The following is a 21,524-nucleotide window of genomic DNA, read 5'->3' on the forward strand; positions in this document are numbered from 1 at the left end:
GTGCATGCAGAATCAGTTGTGATCCTAACCGTTGCCACATGTAGATGAAAGGGGAGTTGAATGAAAGAGAGCCTTGGCGTTATTCATTCATACCATCCTGTTTTTCTAAGGTGCCTCAAACATTGAATGAGTCATGGGTCTTACAATTAAAAACACAAGTTATAATATGTTCCTCTCTCTGTGTGTATAGTAGCTATGTGGAACCAAAGGAACACTCCCTTTGACTATGGTATGAACCTCCCTGTCAAAGTTATCTGTGTTGTATGCAGAGTGTCTGTCTCTCTGGGGCTTTATTGGCATGGGAAACGTATGTCTACGTTGCCAAAGTAAAATAACAGTAAACATTGCATTGTTTTTAAGGATGTGCGTATGACCATAAACGTTTCAGTAAACATTGCATTGTTTTTAAGGATGTGCGTATGACCATAAACGTTTCAGTAAACATTGCATTGTTTTTAAGGATGTGCGTATGACCATAAACGTTTCAGTAAACATTACACTTGCAAAAGTTCCAAAATAATAAAGACATTTCAAATGTCATATCATGTGCAAATAGCTTAAGTACAAAAGGGAAAATAAATAAACATAAATATGGGTTGTATTTACAATGGTGTTTGTTCTTCACTGGTTGCCCTATCCTTGTGGCAACAGGTCACACATCTGGCTGCTCTGATGGCCCACTGTGGTATTTCACCCAGTAGATATGGGAGTTCATCAAAATTGGATTTGTTTTCAAATTCTTTGTGGGTCTATGTAATCTGAGGGAAATATGTGTCTCTATGGTCATACATTTGGCAGGAGGTTAGGAAGTGCAGTTCAGTTTCCACCTCATTTTGTGGGGAGTGTGCACATAGCCTGTATTCTCTTGAGAGCCAGGTCTCTCTCTCTTTCTCGCCTTCCTCTCTCTCTCCCCTCTCTCTCTCTCTCTCCCTCTCTCTCTCTCTCTCTCTCTTGCTCCCCCTCTCTCTCCTCCCTCTCTCTCACTCTGTCTCCTTCCTGTCTCTCTCCTTCCTCTCTCCTTTCACTCCTTCCTCTCTCTGTCACTTGATCTCTATTTCCTATCTCTCCTTCTTCTCTCTCACTCTGTCTCCTTCCTGTCTATCTCTCCTTTCTCTCCTTCCTCTCTCTCACTCTGTCTCCTTCCTGTCTATCTCTCCTTCCTCTCTCCTTTCTCTCCTTCCTCTCTCTCACTCTGTCTCCTTCCTGTCTCTCTCCTTCCTCCTTCCTTGTCACTCGATCTCTAATTCCTTTCTCTCCCCTTTCTCTTTTTCCGTCCTCTCTCTGCCCCTCTCTCCCTGTTCATTTTTCTCGCTCGCTCTTGCTCTCGCCCTCTTTCTCTCTCTCCTTCCTCTGCTTCCTCTCTCTCACACGCTCTTGTTCTCGCTCTCTGAACCACTCCAGCAGGTGAACACATGCGCTCTGCCATTGTGTGAGCCATAGGCATACAAAAACATCCTTTCCCTCCTGTCTATCTATCTCCTAACTCTCTCCCTGTCATTTCGCTTCTTCTCACCCAAATATATATTACATCAGGGCGTCAGTTGTGGCCTCCTCACAGAATGGAAGTTTTATAAGTGGCCAAAACTTCTCTCAAATTGAGACGGGACATTTCTGAGGTGGGAAATGTTTGTTTGCAAGTAAGATGGAAATCATTAAAGCTTTAACACAATTATTATATCATATCCACTGGAAAGAAGTATATGTTTATTGTCAGTGTCTAGTGGAATCTTGCATTGTGGTGTTCTCCATCTGTTGTAAGTGATGGATATGCTTGACATTTATAAGCTCCTGGAAAAGCACTTGGGCTGATGGCGAAGTGGCCACTATGGAAATGAGTTTTAAAAGCCTGAGACTGAGGACCTTTCATCCCTACCTATCTTCCACCTCTATTCTTTCATCCCTACCTTCCTTCTACCTCTATTCTTTCATCCCAACCTTCCTTCCACCTCTATTCTTTCATCCCTACCTTCCTTCCACCTCTATTCTTTCATCCCTACCTTTCTTCCACCTCTATTCTTTCATCCCTACCTTCCTTCTACCTCTATTCTTTCATCCCTACCATCCTTCCACCTCTATTGTTTCTGAGTGCATGCAAATTGATTGCTCTGGTCTGGAGTCATGCTCAAGGACGGATGCATTTGTCATGCTGAGTGTGAAACGAAAGGCAGTCAGAATGCCATGCATTTATCACATTACTGCCTAGGAGTTCAGGGGTCATTTGGTCAGTGGTCGTCACTGAGCACTGGTCCTTCGAGCCGGATGGGGAAACTTGAGTGAGTTTATGAGTACTTGAGGGAAAACAAATGGCAGTGTAATGTGTTTGAATGTGTTTACACCTGTGACACTGTAAACCTGTCCTAAAGCTCCGATCCTCTTTGGGTGCGCTCCAGATCAAGAAGACGTCAGAGGCCACCCTGACGACCATCCAGGACATGGTGACCATCGAGGACTACGACGTCTCTGAGTGTTTCCACCACAGCCGCTCCACCGAGTCGGTGAAGTCCACCGTGTCGGAGACCTACCTCAGCAAGCCCAGCATCGCCAAACGGAGGGCCAACCAGCAGGAGACAGAGCAGTTCTACTTCATGGTGAGTGAAGCGCCCCCTATTGGTAACCTCCAGGTTATGACTGTAGAGAACTGGGCAGGGTCATATTCATGTGCATACTGTAGTAGCAAAACATAGCAAAATGTTTTGCAATGGAAAGCAAAAACTATAGTTTCTTATTGGACCCGTTCAGTAAGTCCTGCTGACTTTAAATTCAGACTGACAGTCACTATGGAAACTGCTGTTGATAGATGGCTACGAAATTAATACATTGGATTTTGACTAGTTTGGATGGTTGTGATCCATGGTCTTGTAGTAGTTGTAATCTATCTGAGGAATGTGAAAAGAAGCTGTGCTTGTATTTCTAGGGATTTGTTAGAGCTCTAAAATGCTGCATATCATATGTATTCCCTCTCTTAGCATTTTAACTCTCAGAAACAAAGCTCTCCAAAAATATCTCTTCCTTAGCGAGCGGTTAGGCTATTTTCTCTTCTTCTGTCCTCCTGGCTGTCTAAAGATGGACATGGTGCGATAAAGCTTTAAAAAGACTCCTGTTGTCGTTCTGTCCTTTGCCCTTGGCTGCCTTATCAGAGATTGGTGTCTTAAGGGCAGGCAACGCTCACTTGGCTCATCAGCCCTAGTAATCACTCTGAATTCTCCACAGAAATTCCGGGAGTTTCTGGAGGGCAGCAATCTCATCTCCAAACTGCAGGCCAAGCACGACCTACTGAAGAGGACTCTGGGAGAAGGTAAGGGATCAGAGACCCACATTGTGCTGGCCTACTTCCTGTCTGGCAGTCCCGTCTGTCCGTCTGTTAGTTAGTTAGTCTATCTGTCTGTATCTGTCTGACTCCTCTGTCTGAACGTCCCTTCTGTCTGTTTGGCTGAGTTGTGATCTAAGCAGGTTTCCATATGTATGAAATGATATACTGAACGTCTCTGCTATTGTCTGTGTGGGTTTGTAAAGGAACTCCTGAATAAATGAAAGGGAAAGATTGCATGCACATTCCAAACGAAGTGCAGTGCTTTACAACTTTAGAGCTAATTAGAAACTGTTAAAAACATATTCGGTTGATTCTAAAATTGTCCACTTCAATCTAACCTCTGTGGTAAAATTTCCATTGTGCTACTTTCTCCATCAGGCCTCACAACCGAGATGCTAACCTCAGCATTAGCGAGCCAAGTCAGAGTTAAAGGGATTGTGCTGTTGTATTATCCCTCTTCATGATTGATTAGTGTTTAGCTTAATGGCCTGGCTGCATTAGCTCGGTATGACTATTATGGCTGGGTTCACTGTGTTCTACATGGTGGGACCTCCTCAAGGCCTTTGACTAAGCTACTGTCAACACTGAGCTGCTGCTGAATGCTAGCTAACTAGCTAACAATGCAGGCAACAAGCTCTCGGGTGGTCTAAATCCGTCAGTCTCAGTCAATCTGTTGACTGTACAGGGAGTTGAGGAAGAGAATGGGGACTTTGATAATAATTAGCCATGGACTCCTGCCTGCTACAGTGAATGTCGGTGAGTGTGTTCAAGTAGGTATAGGTAAAGCTAGCCCCACCCTGGTGTTACTCTGACAGGTTGGATCCTGTCGATGTGCATAGTGGATGGGCACAGGTTTAAAGTTGAAACCGCTCCTCTTGTTAGGAGCAATTTGAGGGATTTGGAGTTTCTTGACTTGTGAAAACATGTGTTTTTGTGTGTGAAGGTAAAATTGCAAGTGAAGGGTGTGTGTGTGTGTGTGTGTGTGTGTGTGTGTGTGTGTGTGTGTGTGTGTGTGTGTGTGTGTGTGTGTGTGTGTGTGCTTGGACAGGTGTTTTTTCTTTTTTTACTGCAGTTAAAGTATAAGTGTGTGTTACTGTGTGTGAGTCATTATGTGTCATTGTGTGCGTCACCATGAAGCCAGTGGTTGTGGGCAGATGGCAGGGCTGCATATGCTTTACTGAGCGTGTGCACAATGCTCTGCAGGCCCCTCTGGGAAAGGTCCCATGTCTCATCTCACATCCTCTCTCTCCTCTCTCCCTTCCCCTTTCTCCCCTCGGTCTCCACAGGTCACCAAGGGGACTATATGACTACAAGGTAAGACACTACCACGCTCTCTCTCTCCCTCCCACACTAACCTCTTAGGTTTTAATAAGACCCTTTCTGTCTATATTTAGCTGTCCCTATTCAGTTGTTTGAAAACCTATCCCCATAAGTAAAAGTCAGTGTACTCTTCGTTGCGAATGCCATTTCTCTTTATCCTCCTACAGTCAAATGACCAACGATATCTAGACAAATATATATTTCCACTGGTTTGTAAAGAAAATAAAAGTTTGCCACTTGAAAAGTTCTCACTTATCACTGTGTGCAGAGTAGAACAATCCCTACTGTACTTTAGCTATTATCAAACTGCTGACCCTGGAGAAGAGAGACCAGATGTTACTGCTCTAGACTCCCCAGGGTTTGAATTTGCCTTATGCCCAGCATGGTATGGCCTGGTAATATTGTCCCCTTCCAAGAGCCTCAACCCTTTTGCTCTCTCTCTCTCGCTCTCTCTTTCTTTCTCTTTCTTTCTCTCTCTTTTTCTTTTTCTCTCTCTTTCAATTCAATTCAATTGGCTTTATTGGCATGATGTAACAATGTACATATTGCCAAAGCTTACTTTGGATATTTACAATATTAAAATAATAAGAATCAAAATTGTCAACGGGACAACAGTAACAACAATAACCAAGGGTCAAAATAACCATACATTGAACAATAACAATAAGCATACAGTAGAGGACATGTGCAGGTTGATTGGTCTGTCAGACACTGTCCCTCATCTTATGGCAGGCAGCAATGTAGTGCGCTGCCAACCCACAGCTCTCTGCATCCTCCCCCAACAGGACGGGTAGCCCGTTCTCATCAGAGAGGTCTTTAAAACCTTGAATAAGAGTTTCAAATTTGGGGAAATGATACTCTAATTGTTTTATATTTCTGACATTTTGTCAGGAAATGCAGTTAGCCACGGTGTACTGTCGATTTGGGGCCAGATAGCACTGCATTTTGCTTTGTGCTTGTGTTTCCCAATAAGCAATGTAGTTTTGTTTTGACTGTGTTGTAATTTGTCTTATTCTGATTGATTGGATGTTCTGGTCCTGAGGTTTCATTGTATTAGTAGAACAGGTTTGTGAACTCAGCCCCTCGGACCAGCTGGATGAGGGTCCTGAGGCTTCAGTGTGTTAGTAGAACAGGTTTGTGAACTCAGCCCCTCGAACCAGCTGGATGAGGGTCCTGAGGCTTCAGTGTGTTAGTAGAACAGGTTTGTGAATTCAGCCCCTCGAACCAGCTGGATGAGGGTCCTGAGGCTTCAGTGTGTTAGTAGAACAGGTTTGTGAACTCCCCAGGACCAGCTGGATGAGGGTCCTGAGGCTTCAGTTTGTTAGTAGAACAGGTTTGTGAACTCAGCCCCTCGGACCAGCTGGATGAGGGTCCTGAGGCTTCAGTGTGTTAGTAGAACAGGTTTGTGAACTCAGCCCCTCGAACCAGCTGGATGAGGGTCCTGAGGCTTCAGTGTGTTAGTAGAACAGGTTTGTGAACTCAGCCCCTCGAACCAGCTGGATGAGGGTCCTGAGGCTTCAGTGTGTTAGTAGAACAGGTTTGTGAACTCAGCCCCTCGAACCAGCTGGATGAGGGTCCTGAGGCTTCAGTGTGTTAGTAGAACAGGTTTGTGAACTCCCCAGGACCAGCTGGATGAGGGTCCTGAGGCTTCAGTTTGTTAGTAGAACAGGTTTGTGAACTCAGCCCCTCGGACCAGCTGGATGAGGGTCCTGAGGCTTCAGTGTGTTAGTAGAACAGGTTTGTGAACTCAGCCCCTCGAACCAGCTGGATGAGGGTCCTGAGGCTTCAGTGTGTTAGTAGAACAGGTTTGTGAACTCAGCCCCTCGAACCAGCTGGATGAGGGTCCTGAGGCTTCAGTGTGTTAGTAGAACAGGTTTGTGAACTCAGCCCCTCGAACCAGCTGGATGAGGGTCCTGAGGCTTCAGTGTGTTAGTAGAACAGGTTTGTGAACTCCCCAGGACCAGCTGGATGAGGGTCCTGAGGCTTCAGTTTGTTAGTAGAACAGGTTTGTGAACTCAGCCCCTCGAACCAGCTGGATGAGGGTCCTGAGGCTTCAGTGTGTTAGTAGAACAGGTTTGTGAACTCAGCCCCTCGAACCAGCTGGATGAGGGTCCTGAGGCTTCAGTGTGTTAGTAGAACAGGTTTGTGAACTCAGCCCCTCGAACCAGCTGGATGAGGGTCCTGAGGCTTCAGTGTGTTAGTAGAACAGGTTTGTGAACTCCCCAGGACCAGCTGGATGAGGGTCCTGAGGCTTCAGTTTGTTAGTAGAACAGGTTTGTGAACTCAGCCCCTCGGACCAGCTGGATGAGGGTCCTGAGGCTTCAGTGTGTTAGTAGAACAGGTTTGTGAACTCAGCCCCTCGAACCAGCTGGATGAGGGTCCTGAGGCTTCAGTGTGTTAGTAGAACAGGTTTGTGAACTCAGCCCCTCGAACCAGCTGGATGAGGGTCCTGAGGCTTCAGTGTGTTAGTAGAACAGGTTTGTGAACTCAGCCCCTCGAACCAGCTGGATGAGGGTCCTGAGGCTTCAGTGTGTTAGTAGAACAGGTTTGTGAACTCAGCCCCTCGAACCAGCTGGATGAGGGTCCTGAGGCTTCAGTGTGTTAGTAGAACAGGTTTGTGAACTCAGCCCCTCGAACCAGCTGGATGAGGGTCCTGAGGCTTCAGTGTGTTAGTAGAACAGGTTTGTGAACTCCCCAGGACCAGCTGGATGAGGGTCCTGAGGCTTCAGTGTGTTAGTAGAACAGGTTTGTGAACTCAGCCCCTCGGACCAGCTGGATGAGGGTCCTGAGGCTTCAGTTTGTTAGTAGAACAGGTTTGTGAACTCAGCCCCTCGGACCAGCTGGATGAGGGTCCTGAGGCTTCAGTGTGTTAGTAGAACAGGTTTGTGAACTCAGCCCCTCGAACCAGCTGGATGAGGGTCCTGAGGCTTCAGTGTGTTAGTAGAACAGGTTTGTGAACTCAGCCCCTCGAACCAGCTGGATGAGGGTCCTGAGGCTTCAGTGTGTTAGTAGAACAGGTTTGTGAACTCAGCCCCTCGAACCAGCTGGATGAGGGTCCTGAGGCTTCAGTGTGTTAGTAGAACAGGTTTGTGAACTCCCCAGGACCAGCTGGATGAGGGTCCTGAGGCTTCAGTTTGTTAGTAGAACAGGTTTGTGAACTCAGCCCCTCGGACCAGCTGGATGAGGGTCCTGAGGCTTCAGTGTGTTAGTAGAACAGGTTTGTGAACTCAGCCCCTCGAACCAGCTGGATGAGGGTCCTGAGGCTTCAGTGTGTTAGTAGAACAGGTTTGTGAACTCAGCCCCTCGAACCAGCTGGATGAGGGTCCTGAGGCTTCAGTGTGTTAGTAGAACAGGTTTGTGAACTCAGCCCCTCGAACCAGCTGGATGAGGGTCCTGAGGCTTCAGTGTGTTAGTAGAACAGGTTTGTGAACTCAGCCCCTCGAACCAGCTGGATGAGGGTCCTGAGGCTTCAGTGTGTTAGTAGAACAGGTTTGTGAACTCCCCAGGACCAGCTGGATGAGGGTCCTGAGGCTTCAGTTTGTTAGTAGAACAGGTTTGTGAACTCAGCCCCTCGGACCAGCTGGATGAGGGGTCTGTCTTTTCTTTGCTCAGCTCTTGACATTGCAGGGCTTGGTAATGATATGAGAGGGGGTCAAAGTATTTTAGAAGTTTCCAAAACTTAATTGCTCTTTTTCAAGTTTTTATTATTAGTGGATATTGGCCTAATTCTGCCCTGCATGCATTGTTTGTAGTTTTCCTCTGGACATGTAGGAAAATCTTACAGAACTCTGCATGCAGGGTTTCAATGGGGTGTTTGTCCCTTTTGGTAAAATCTTGTTTTGCAAGTGGACCCCACACCTCACTGCCATAAAGTGCAATTGGTTCAATGACACATTCAGTTAGTTTTAGCCAAATTGTAATAGGTATTTCAATTTGATTTTTTTTTAATGGTGTTGAATGCCCTGCTTGCTTTCTCTCTCAGTTCATTCACTGCATCATTAAGGTGTCCAGTTGAGCTTATTTTTAAACCTAAGTAATTGTAGTGTGTGCAGTACTCTATATTTTGTACCAATTGAGGACTTTGGTCTAATTCCCTGAGATCTGGATCTTCTCTGGAAAATCATTATTTTAGTATTTTGGGGGTTTACTGGGCAGCAGGCGTAGGTCATCTGTGAAGAGTAGGCATTTAACCTCTGAATTATGGAGACCATCCACTCTTTTGCCATTTGCCTGAATATATAGTTAATGTTTTTTACTGCTAGATTGATTCCTTCTTTACTGTGAGTGAATGTTGTATCCAGAAAGTTATCTAAGAGTGTTTGGATATTTTGGTTCCAGGTTGCTTTCTGGTATTCTTCTGTGCTGTTTTGGGCCCAACTGTATGAATTTCTGATGTTGTATAGCTTATTGGGCTGGGAATGTGTGGTTGTTTCCATGTCTGTTCTTTTGAAGAACAATGTAATTTGGCTGTGATCAGACAGAGGTGTTAGTGGCTTGACAGTGAATGAGCTGATAGAGAAAGGGTCCATGTTTGTAATCATATAGTCTACTGTGCTGTGGCCAAGAGGTGAGCAATAGGTGAATCTCCCCAAAGAGTACCCCTGTAACCTATCATTGACCAAGTACAGACCCAGGCTTTGACAGAGCTGTAACAGATCCCTTCCGTTTTTGTTGATTGTGCTGTCACTGTTGTTTCTATGGGGGAGATGAAGACAGTTAGAAACAGTATGGCCTGTAATAAAGTTGTCCCCTTGTGTGGTTGTTAGATCGGGTATTATTCCTGTGCGCGCATTTGTGTCCCCACAGATGAGCACATTTCCCTGGACCTGGAAAAGGCACGTGTCTTCCTTAAGGGTGGGGAAGATCTCCTCTGAGTAATATGGGGATTCTGAGGGGGGGATATATATTGCACAAAGGAACACATATTTTTCTGGCAATACAAGTTATTTTTTCAGTTTTAACTTCTCTAGGGCCAGTGGGACGATTTCGTCCCACCTACGTAACAGCCAGTGGAATCCCGTGGCGCGTTATTCAAATACCTTAGAAATGCTATTACTTCAATTTCTCAAACATATGACTATTTTACACCATTTTAAAGACAAGACTCTCGTTAATCTAACCACACTGTCCGATTTCAAAAAGGCTTTACAACGAAAGCAAAACATTAGATTATGTCAGCAGAGTACCCAGCCAGAAATAATCAGACACCCATTTTTCAAGCTAGCATATAATGTCACATAAACCCAAACCACAGCTAAATGCAGAACTAACCTTTGATGATCTTCATCAGATGACAATCTTAGGACATTATGTTATACAATACATGCATGTTTTGTTCAATCAAGTTCATATTTATATCAAAAACCAGCTTTTTACATTAGCATGTGACGTTCAGAACTAGCATACCCCCCCGCAAACTTCCGGTGAATTTACTAAATTACTCACGATAAACGTTCACAAAAAACATAACAATTATTTTAAGAATTATAGATACAGAACTCCTCTATGCACTCGCTATGTCCGATTTTAAGATAGCTTTTCGGTGAAAGCACATTTTGCAATATTCTAAGTAGATAGCCCGGCATCACAGCTATTTAGACACCCACCAAGTTTAGCCCTCACCAAAGTCAGATTTACTATAAGAAAAATGTTATTACCTTTGCTGTTCTTTGTCAGAATGCACTCCCAGGACTTCTACTTCAATAACAAATGTTGGTTTGGTTCAAAATAATCCATAGTTATGTTCAAATATCCTCTGTTTTGTTTGTGCGTTCAAGACACTATCTGAAGTGTAAAGAAGGGTTACGCGCACAACGCGTTTCGTGACAAAAAAATTCTAAATATTCCATTACCGTACTTCGAAGCATGTCAACCGCTGTTTAAAATCAATTTTTATGCCATTTTTCTCGTAAAAAAGCGATAATATTCCGACCGGGAATCTGTGTTTTAGTACAAAGATAGAGAAAATAAAAACATGGGGTCGCCTCGTGCACGCGCCTCAGTCTCATAGTACTCTGACCGACCACTATCCAAACGCGCTAATGTTTTTCAGCCAGGGGCTGCCTCGACATCATTCAGCTTTTTCCCGGGTTCTGAGAGCCTATGGGAGCCGTAGGAAGTGTCACGTTACAACAAAGATCCTAAGTTTTCAATAAAAAGAGTCATGAGGACTGCAGATGTGCCCAGGGCAATAAATTGCAATGTCTGTACTGTGAGACGCCTAAGACGGCGCTACAGGGAGACAGGACGGACAGCTCATCGTCCTCGCAGTGGCAGACCACGTGTAACAATACCTGCACAGGATCGGTATATCCGAACATCACACCTGCGGGACAGGTACAGGATGGCAACAACAGCTGCCCGAGTTACACCAGGAACACACAATCCCTCCATCAGTGCTCAGACTGCCCGCAATAGGCTGAAAGAGGCTGGACTGAGGGTTTGTAGGCCTGTTGTAAAGCAGGTCCTCACCAGACATCACCGGCAACAATGTTGCCTATTGGCACAAACCCACCATCGCTGGACCAGACAGGACTGGCAAAAAGTGCTCTTCACTGACGAGTCGCGGTTTTCTTTCACCAGGGGTGATGGTCGGATTCGCGTTTATCGTCGAAGGAATGAGCGTTACTACGAGGCCTGTACTCTGGAGCGGGATCGATCTGGAAGTGAAGGGTCCGTCATGGTCTGGGGCGGTATTTCACAGCATCCTCGGACTGAGCTTGTTGTCATTGCAGGCAATCTCAATGCTGTGCGTTACAGGGAAGACATCCTCCTCCCACATGTGGTACCCTTCCTGCAGGCTCATCCTGACATGACCCTCCAGCATGACAATGCCACCAGCCATACTGCTCGTTCTGTGCGTGATTTCCTGCAATACAGGAATGTCAGTGTTCTGCCATGGCTAGCGAAGAGCCCAGATCTCAATCCCATTGAGCACGTCTGGGACCTGTTGGATCGGAGGGTGATAGCTAGGGCCTTTCACCCCAGAAATGTACAGGAACTTGCAGATGCCTTGGTGGAAGAGTGGGGTAACATCTCACAGCAAGAACTGGCAAATCTGGTGCAGTACATGAGGAGGAGATGCACTGCAGTACTTAATGCAGCTGGTGGCCACACCAGATACTGACTGTTACTTTTGATTTTGACCCCCTCTTTGTTCAGGGACACATTATTCCATTTCTGTTAGTCACATGTCTGTGGAACTTGTCTCTGTTGAATCTTATGTTTATACAAATATTTACACATGTTAAGTTTGCTGAAAATGAACGCAGTTGACAGGGAGAGGTCGTTTCTTTTTTGCTGAGTTTATATATTCCTATTCATTGAACAAGAAAACTGTTTGTACAATATGTGTGTGTGTGTGTGTGTGTGTGCATGCATGCGTCCGTGTGTGTGCGTGTTTAGTGTAGATGTATTGGAGGAGCTGTTTAATCTCACTCAACCCTACAGGGTTCTCCTGTCCTCTGACGACCTCTGCGTAGCTGCGCTGGTCCTGCTTTTGGGCCCTGTGGAGTGGAGCGGGGCCAGGTCTGGGCCGTGGGGATTCCTTTCTGGTCTGGTAGTGGTCTGGTAGGGGTCTCTGGGTGGTCCTCTGTCCAGTGCGGCATGGGGAGTTTGTCTACCAAGTGCCACGTCCTTTAGAGACTGTCTGTTTCCTACTGGTGGGAGTGGTCGTGCAGATGCTCTGGGGTGATTGTTGGGTGGTGAGCAACGTGCACGTTCGGAAGTAGGCCACACCCTCTGGTGATGTCAGCATTGACTTTCTGAATGGTACACGGATGAAAGTCTTTGCGGGGCAGCTGAGTGGAGATGGTGATGTGGGAGTTGGGGAACCACTCAGAGGCCCTCTGCTACTCTGTTGACCAGGCTGCCTACTCTCTCCTGCTCCTCTCGCAGGTTGTTGGTGCCGGTGTGAATGATAATGTGGCCTGGAGTGCCAAAGTCAGGCTGGGACAGGATGTGGAGTGCATCCTGCGTTTTTGGGCACCATATTTTGTACACCTTGTGGTGGGGGAAGAGTTTATCCTCTTGGATGAATTTCCCATTTGAGTCAATGAGGATGGCCACCTCAGTGGGTTTTACCAGAGTAGTGGGTTTACAGGCTGGGGTACACAGGATCTGTGTACATGAAGGTTGTGTGGGGGTGTGACGGGGGGGCTTCTCTCTGTAGTAGGTGTCCCCATGTGAGCCTCCTTGTTGACTGGGGGTGTGGGTAAAGGGTTGTCGGTATGGGGGGGTGGTAAAGGTGGGTCAGTGGGGTTGTTAGGGGTGGTGAGGGGCTGCAGCTTCTCTCTGGGAGTCTCTACAGTCTGCTCTCTGTGCTGCAGCACCCTCTTGATGACAGACAACTCCTTTGCCATCCTCCATTACCTGCACTAGCTTTCTCCTCATGGTGGCCTTTACCTCCTCAAGCACTGTGGTAAGGCTCTCTCCTCATGGTGGCCTTTACCTCCTCAAGCACTGTGGTAAGGCTCTCTCCTCATGGTGGCCTTTACCTCCTCAAGCGCTGTGGTAAGGCTCTCTCCTCATGGTGGCCTTTACCTCCTCAAGCGCTGTGGTAAGGCTCTCTCCTCATGGTGGCCTTTACCTCCTCAAGCGCTGTGGTAAGGCTCTCTCCTCATGGTGGCCTTTACCTCCTCAAGCACTGTGGTAAGGCTCTCTCCTCATGGTGGCCTTTACCTCCTCAAGCACTGTGGTAAGGCTCTCTCCTCATGGTGGCCTTTACCTCCTCAAGCACTGTGGTAAGGCTTTCTCCTCATGGTGGCCTTTACCTCCTCAAGCACTGTGGTAAGGCTCTCTCCTCATGGTGGCCTTTACCTCCTCAAGCGCTGTGGTAAGGCTCTCTCCTCATGGTGGCCTTTACCTCCTCAAGCACTGTGGTAAGGCTTTCTCCTCATGGTGGCCTTTACCTCTTCAAGCGCTGTGGTAAGGCTCTCTCGTAACTCCTGGACAGAGTTCTTAACCTGGTCCTGCACTGGTTGATCTGGTCCTGTAGAAGGTCTGTGTCTGGGCTGGAGGTGGTGTAGCTGAGGGCTGCTCCTTTAGCTCAGTAACCCATACCTCTAACAGAGCCAGCATGTCTCTCAGCAGGCTGATGGTAGTGTGGTCTTGGCTTTGGTGGTTGTAGGCAGGCAGGGGGAGGATATGCCTGTTGTGTGGGTATAGTTCTGGGCCTGGGTTCCTGCTGTTGGGGTGGTTGTAGGCAGGCAGGGGGAGGATAGACCTGTTGTGTGGGTGTAGTTCTGGGCTGTTGGTTCCTGCTGTTGTGGTGGTTGTAGGCAGGCAGGGAGAGGATAGACCTGTTGTGTGGGTGTAGTTCTGGGCCTGGGTTCCTGCTGTTGTGGTGGTTGTAGGCAGGCAGGGAGAGGATAGACCTGTTGTGTGGGTGTAGTTCTGGGCCTGGGTTCCTGCTGTTGTGGTGGTTGTAGGCAGGCAGGGAGAGGATAGACCTGTTGTGTGGGTGTAGTTCTGGGCCTGGGTTCCTGCTGTTGGGGTACCTGAGGTGAGGGGAGAGGTCGGGGTGCTGTCCTTGGCTTTTTTTGTTTCCGCTATCTTCCTTAGGGTGGGGAAGTCCTGCACAACAAAGCTGAGTGCAGCCTCACTACCCTGGACCATGACAGTACCGTTCTGGTACATGTTTACTGTCCGAAACCTGTTTTCCTGGTCCTTATCGCTGTCCTCAAAAATGTGGATTTGTCTTCCCTTGTAGATGCCCATCTTTGTTGCATAGCTGAAATGCCTGGTTACAGCTGTATGCCAGGCAGTAGTGTGGTCTGTGTAAAATAACTGTTTGTAACAGTCCTGTTGTATGAGCAGTCAGCAAAGAGAGTTTCTGGGTTCTCCCTCAGAATTCTGTGTTTAAAATTGATTCTTCCCTTCTCTGATTTGATTTCTGCTGGAGTCTCTGTCTCTGCTGCTGCTGGTTCTGCTGGCTCTGCCTGTGGCCTTGTTGCTATGGTTATCACCCGTAAACAGTTGGAGTTAGAAGTAAGCTAGCTGACAGATTTCAATTTGTCTAGCTAGCACGATTAAGATTGACAGAGTGAGTTTTAAAAGACCAATCTTTTCCTACAGTGTTGATCTTCAGTTGTACAATTTGATTACCTATATATTTTTTGCTAGTTTAATCGTGTTAATCTCACTCTTAACAACTAGAAAGTTATAACAAGTCAGGAGCTGTTCTTCTGCATGACCTCTCTCTCTCTTTCTCTCACTCTCTCTTTCTATCTTTCTATCTCTCTTTCTCTCGCTCTCTTTCTTTCTCTCTCTCGCTCTCTTTCTCCCTCGCTCTCTTTCTCCCTCGCTCTCTTTCTCCCTCGCTCTCTTTCTCTCACTCTCTTTCTCCCTCGCTCTCTTTCTCTCGCTCTCTCTTTCTATCTCTCTTTCTCTCGCTCTCTTTCTATCTCTCTTTCTATCTCTCTCTCGCTCTCTTTCTTTCTCCCTCGCTCTCTTTCTCTCTCTCTATCTCTCTCGCTCTCTTTCTCTCTCTCTTTCTCGCTCTCTTTCTCTCTCTCTCTCTCTCCCTCTTTCTCTATCTCTCTCTCGTTCTCTTTCTTTCTCCCTCGCTCTTGCGCGCTCTCTTGCTCTCTCTCGCTCGCTCTCTCTCACTCGCTCTCGTTCGCTCTTGCTCGCTCTCCCTCTCGCTCTCTCTCGCTCTTTCTCCCTTTCTCTCTCTTTCACGCTCTCTTTCTATCTCTCTCTTTCTATCTCACACTCGCGCTCTCTTTCTCTTTCTATCTCTATTTCTATCGCTCTCTCTCGCTCTCGCTCTCTCTCTCTGCATGCTGGGAGTGTTTGGTGCATGCTGGGAATTGTGTGAGTGAGTACGAGTGTTGTGTAGAGTTAGATATCTTGGTTTTTCTTTTATGTTTCCTTTTCTTGGTGCTATCTTTTTTTTCCTATGCATGATTAAGTTTATCATTTTTATTTAGTTGTTGTGGTAGAATTAAGTATATTATTTTTCGTGTCGAAATTACCCTGGTTTTGGCGGGGATGGCGACTCACATGGGGACGCCGTCCCTGTCACTTCGGCACGGTTTCAGGTGTGTTACTGAAGCTACTGTCACCGTGGAGGAGTTTCTGGTCGCCGTAGGAGAGAAGGTAGGATATGAGAATGTTGCTTATGCGTCACGGATGAATAAAGTGGTGGTGTTTTTTCTTAAAGAAGAGCGCCTTGTTGATCGTATGGTTGAGCATGGCGTACTTCTTAAAGGAATGTTTATTCAAGTTACGGCGCTTTCTCCGTCAACAAGGGTAACGATTTCAAATGTACCGCCGTTTATTCCCAATGAGCTATTGGAGCGCGAGTTATTGCGGTTTGGGAAGTTCGCAAGTTCAATTAAGATTGTCCCTTTGGGTTGCAAACACCCGGCATTGAAACAGGTTATGTCGATTCGGCGACAGGTGTTTATGTTTTTGGACTCACCGGAACAGACTTTGGAGTTATCGTTTAAAGTCAAGTATGACAACAGACTGTATATGGCTTATGCAAGTACGGGTAGTCAACTGTGTTTTGAGTGTGGGGATGTTAAGCGACATGCTTGCCCGAAAAGGGAGAAGGCAGAGGGAGGGGTGCAGGTGGTCCTTGTAACGCCTGGGCCCACTGATGTAGGGAGAGGTGGGCCTCGTAACGCCTGGGCCCACTGATGTAGGGAGAGGTGGTCCTCGTAACGCCTGGGCCCACTGATGTAGGGAGAGGTGGTCCTCGTAACGCCTGGGCCCACTGATGTAGGGAGAGGTGGTCCTCGTAACACCTGGGCCCACTGATGTAGGGAGAGGTGGTCCTCGTAACGCCTGGGCCCACTGATGTAGGGAGAGGTGGTCCTCGTAACACCTGGGCCCACTGATGTAGGGAGAGGTGGGCCTCGTAACACCTGGGCCCACTGATGTAGGGAGAGGTGGTCCTCGTAACGCCTGGGCCCACTGATGTAGGGAGAGGTGGTCCTCGTAACGCCTGGGCCCAGTCATGTAGGGAGAGGTGGTTCTCATAACGCCTGGGCCCACTGATGTAGGGAGAGGTGGTCCTCGTAACGCCTGGGCCCACTGATGTAGGGAGAGGTGGTTCTCGTAACGCCTGGGCCCACTGATGTAGGGAGAGGTGGTCCTCGTAACGCCTGGGCCCACTGATGTAGGGAGAGGTGGTCCTCGTAATGCCTGGGCCCACTGATGTAGGGAGAGGTGGTCCGACAGCGCCTGGGCCCACTGATGTAGGGAGAGTTGGTCCGACAGCGCCTGGGCCCACTGATGTAGGGAGAGGTGGTCCGACAGCGCCTGGGCCCACTGATGTAGGGAGAGGTGGGCCTCGTAACGCCTGGGCCCACTGATGTAGGGAGAGCTGGTCCTCATAACGCCTGGGCCCACTGATGTAGGGAGAGCTGGTCCTCGTAACACCTGGGCCCACTGATGTAGGGAGAGGTGGTCCTCGTAACGCCTGGGCCCACTGATGTAGGGAGAGGTGGTCCTCATAACGCCTGGGCCCACTGATGTAGGGAGAGGTGGGCCTCGTAACGCCTGGGCCCACTGATGTAGGGAGAGGTGGTTCTCGTAACGCATGGGCCCACTGATGTAGGGAGAGGTGGTCCTCGTAACGCCTGGGCCCACTGATGTAGGGAGAGGTGGTCCTCGTAACGCCTGGGCCCACTGATGTAGGGAGAGGTGGGCCTCGTAACGCCTGGGCCCACTGATGTAGGGAGAGGTGGTCCTCGTAACGCCTGGGCCCACTGATGTAGGGAGAGGTGGGAAACTTGTACCAGAGGGAAACGTTATGCAGCAGAAAAATATTGTTGTAGAAGGTAAGGATGGATCTGAAGAGCCATTTCCTCAGACTGGTGAGGAGGTGCCCAGTACGAGTGCTGGGGTACAGGAGGGGGTTCATGTGGAGATAATCTCTCAGGTAGTGGAGGAGATTCCCACTATGAGTAATGTGGTACAGGAGGGGGTTCAGGTGGGGCTAGTCTCCCAGGTAGTGGAGGAGATGCCTGGTACGAGTGATGGGCTGCATGTGGGGAGTGTTGAGAGGGATGTGGTAGAAGGGAGTCAGGGGTCTGTGGCCTCAGCTGAGGAGGATCAGGAGAAGGATATGGATATCTCTATTGATAAGATAGCAGCTGGTGAGGACTCAATTTACAGTCTAGAGGAGGTAAATGAGTTCCTGGATCAGACTTTTGGGAAATCTGTCAAATTGGCAGATTTTTTTGATGTTGATAAGTTTGTGAGGTCAGCTGTGATGTTACAGAAGACGGTGGGGTTAGACCAGTTGAGTGAGAAGAAGCGTTTTCGCTTGAGGAAATGTGTTACTGCTGTCACAGCAGCAAAAGGTGGTGGGAAACGTGGTCAGGTTAAGAGAAAATGTAAATAATGATGATGATCATGTCTCATAGGGTGTCTTCTTTCTATTTGGTTTCTATGTGGTTTCTTCTGCTTTTCCTTTCTCTTTTCTATATGGAGGTACTAAGGGTAGGTTCTCTCAATATTAATGGTGGAAGGGACAGGAATAAGAGGGCCTGGGTATTAGAAGTAATAAAACAGAAAATGCTTAATGTAGTTTCTCTACAGGAGACATAGTGATGAGGCTAATGAGGTTGACTGGGGTATGTGGTGGGAGGGGCAGCATATACTCAGTCATGGTACTAATTTCAGTGTTGGGGTGGCAATTTTGTTTTCCTCAGGCTTAGGGGTGACTGTGGTATCTACAACAGAGATTGTCAAGGGACGGGCTTTATTGGTCAAGGTGAATGTTATGTTTTTTTTAATTAGTTTTTTTGAATGTTTATGCTCCTAGTGAGGGTACAGAGCGTATTGCTGTTTTTGATCAAATAAAGGAAACCTTACGACAGTGTGACGAAGAGGGGTGTATGGTTTTAGGGGGGGACTGGAACTGTACAGTGGATTTTACTGTTGACCGCACTGCTGAAGAACCTCATCTGCAGTCAGCCACTTGCCTGTCTGGTCTATTAACTGAGTTTGAGCTTTCTTATGTGTGGAGAGTAAGGAATGCAAAAGTTAGGCAGTACACATGGCTAAAAGTTGTGCACTATTATATTGAAAGGTAGCCCACGATCTTGAACATCCTCTGCTTTTTCAGTTTTTTTTTTCCTGAACTGTAGACATACGTCTATATAACATTATGCACTTATAGACCATGTCATTGATTCAGAGCAGGGAGGCCCAGCCAACAGATATGGCTGTTAGTGCAGCAAGGTTAGACAGGTTTTATGTATCTAGGCACTACTGTAGTAGGGTTGGAAACTGTGATATTATATCCTGTGGGTTTCTCTGATCACCATATTGTTACTGTTGATATTCACTTGTCCTGTCCATGAAGGTCATCATCTTACTGGTATTTTAATGTTAAGTTGTTACATGATGTCATGTTTTGTGAAAGGTTTTTGTTGTTTGGGAAAAATGGAGGGTTACAAAAGGGAATTTTGAGTCCTTGAGACAATGGTGGGAGGTTGGGAAGGCCCAAATACGATTGTTTTGTCAACAGTATACTGCCCTGTCTCGTATTGAAGTTAAAGAGACTATCAGGGCCCTTGAACAGGACATCAAATCTATTGAATTGAAGTTGCTCACTCAGAACGACCCTGGATTAGTCATGAACTTACAGGACAAGAGACATGAACTGAGGTTGTTTTTACATGAAAGAGTGAAGGGTGACTTGATTTGGTCTCGTTTCGCTTCCCTCAAGGATATGGATGCTCCTAGCGCTTTAAAAAAAAACCTAGGACAGTCGACATTGCAACGTAAACAGATGGTCTGCCTTCGTCTCTCTGATGGGAAAGTGACCACGGATGACAGTGAAATGCGCCAACATGCCGTGGATTTTTACTCTGCCCTCTATAAGGCGGAGGATTGTGATTCTCTGTGTACTGAACAGTTGTTACATGGACATCCTCAATTGGGCCCTGAGCAGAGAGTTTCTTTGGACTCTGACATTACTCTGTAGGAGCTGTCCACAGCAGTTATGCTGCTCTCAACAAGCCGAGCCCCTGGCATAGATGGTTTACCATCTGGGTTTTATAAGCGCTTTTGGGGGTCTTTTACATTTACATTTAAGTCATTTAGCAGACGCTCTTATCCAGAGCAACTTACAAATTGGTGCATTCACCTTATGATATCCAGTGGAACAACCACTTTACAATAGTGCATCTAAATCTTTTAGGGGGGGGGGGGTTAGAAGGATTACTTTATCCTATCCCAGGTATTCCTTAAAGAGGTGGGGTTTCAGGTGTCTCCGGAAGGTGGTGATTGACTCCGCTGTCCTGGCGTTGTGAGGGAGCTTGTTCCACCATAGGGGTGCCAGAGCAGCGAACAGTTTTGACTGGGCTGAGCGGGAACTGTGCTTCCTCAGAGGTAGGGGGGCCAGCAGGCCAGAGGTGGATGAGCGCAGTGCCCTCGTTTGGGTGTAGGGACTGATCAGAGCCTGAAGGTACAGAGGTGCCGTTCCCCTCACGGCTCCGTAGGCAAGCACCATGGTCTTGTAGCGGATGCGAGCTTCAACTGGAAGCCAGTGGAGAGAGCGGAGGAGCGGGGTGATGTGAGAGAACTTGGGAAGGTTGAACACCAGGCGGGCTGCGGCGTTCTGGATGAGTTGTAGGGGTTTAATGGCACAGGCAGGGAGCCCAGCCAACAGCGAGTTGCAGTAATCCAGACGGGAGATGACAAGTGCCTGGATTAGGACCTGCGCCGCTTCCTGTGTGAGGCAGGGTTGTACTCTGCGAATGTTGTAGAGCATGAACCTACAGGATCGGGTCACCGCCTTGATGTTAGTGGAGAACGACAGGGTGTTGTCCAGGGTCACGCCAAGGTTCTTAGCACTCTGGGAGGAGGACACAATGGAGTTGTCAACCGTGATGGCGAGATCATGGAACGGGCAGTCCTTCCCCGGGAGGAAAAGTAGCTCCGTCTTGCCGAGGTTCAGCTTGAGGTGGTGATCCGTCATCCACACTGATATGTCTGCCAGACATGCAGAGATGCGATTCGCCACCTGGTTATCAGAAGGGGGAAAGGAGAAGATTAATTGAGTGTCATCTGCATAGCAATGATAGGAGAGACCATGTGAGGATATGACAGAGCCAAGTGACTTGGTGTATAGCGAGAATAGGAGAGGGCCTAGAACAGAGCCCTGGGGGACACCAGTGGTGAGAGCACGTGGTGCGGAGACAGATTTTGGGGAGGATTTTTATGAAGCGGTTTTCGAATCTTTTCCTGAGGGATCTCTTCCTGTATCCTGTCAACATACGGTGCTTTCATTGTTGCCAAAAAAGGGGGATTTGGCTCTTATAAAAAATTGGCAACCTGTTGCATTGCTGTGCGCAGAATATAAAATTGTATCAAAATGTCTTTCAAACAGGTTGAAAGAGTATCTGGGGCTGTTGGTCCACAAGGACCAGTCTTACTGTGTACCTGACCACTCTATAGTAGATGTTTTAGACATTTGTAAACTGTTTTATGTGAATGTAGGTTTGCTTTCTTTGGATCAGGAGAAGGCCTTTGATCATGAGGACCACCAGTACTTGTTCAAAACATTGAAAGCCTTTGGGTTTGGGGATGTTTTTTTGTCTTGGATGAATTTACTGTATGCTGGGGCCTCATGTATGGTAAAGGTGTGGGGTGGTTTGAGTTGTCCCATCCCTGTCAAAAGGGGCATCAGGCAGGGATGCCCAGTTTCAGGGAAGTTATATTGTCTGGCAATTGAACCAATGCTTTGTTTTTTAAGAGTGAGGCTTACTGGTTTGTCTGTGCCAGGTGTAATGAAGGGTCCCACGATAGCACTGTCTGTGTATGCAGATGACGTGACAGTTTTATTACAGGGGCTGAGGATGTTAAGGTTCTCTCAAACACTTTAAAGGTGTATGAGGGGGCCTCCTCAGCTAGAGTCAATTGGGAAAAG

General features: G+C 47.4%; 1 protein-coding gene across 5 annotated transcripts in view; it reads left to right on the top strand.

Moving 5' to 3' along the window:
* Nucleotides 1-21,524, top strand: part of LOC106561395 (SLIT-ROBO Rho GTPase-activating protein 1) — a 189,446-nt gene that overhangs the window by 124,480 nt on the left and 43,442 nt on the right. For all 5 annotated transcript variants that reach the window (XM_082957315.1, XM_045688311.2, XM_045688309.2 and 2 more), the window contains exons 9-11: nucleotides 2,391-2,588; nucleotides 3,211-3,295; nucleotides 4,597-4,624. In XM_082957315.1, coding sequence (XP_082813441.1) covers nucleotides 2,391-2,588; nucleotides 3,211-3,295; nucleotides 4,597-4,624 — 311 coding nt within the window. The remainder of the gene's footprint in view (nucleotides 1-2,390; nucleotides 2,589-3,210; nucleotides 3,296-4,596; nucleotides 4,625-21,524) is intronic.

The sequence above is a fragment of the Salmo salar genome, chromosome 10 (genome assembly GCF_965601325.2).
Source record: "Salmo salar chromosome 10, fSalSal1, whole genome shotgun sequence".
Lineage (NCBI taxonomy): Eukaryota > Metazoa > Chordata > Actinopteri > Salmoniformes > Salmonidae > Salmo > Salmo salar.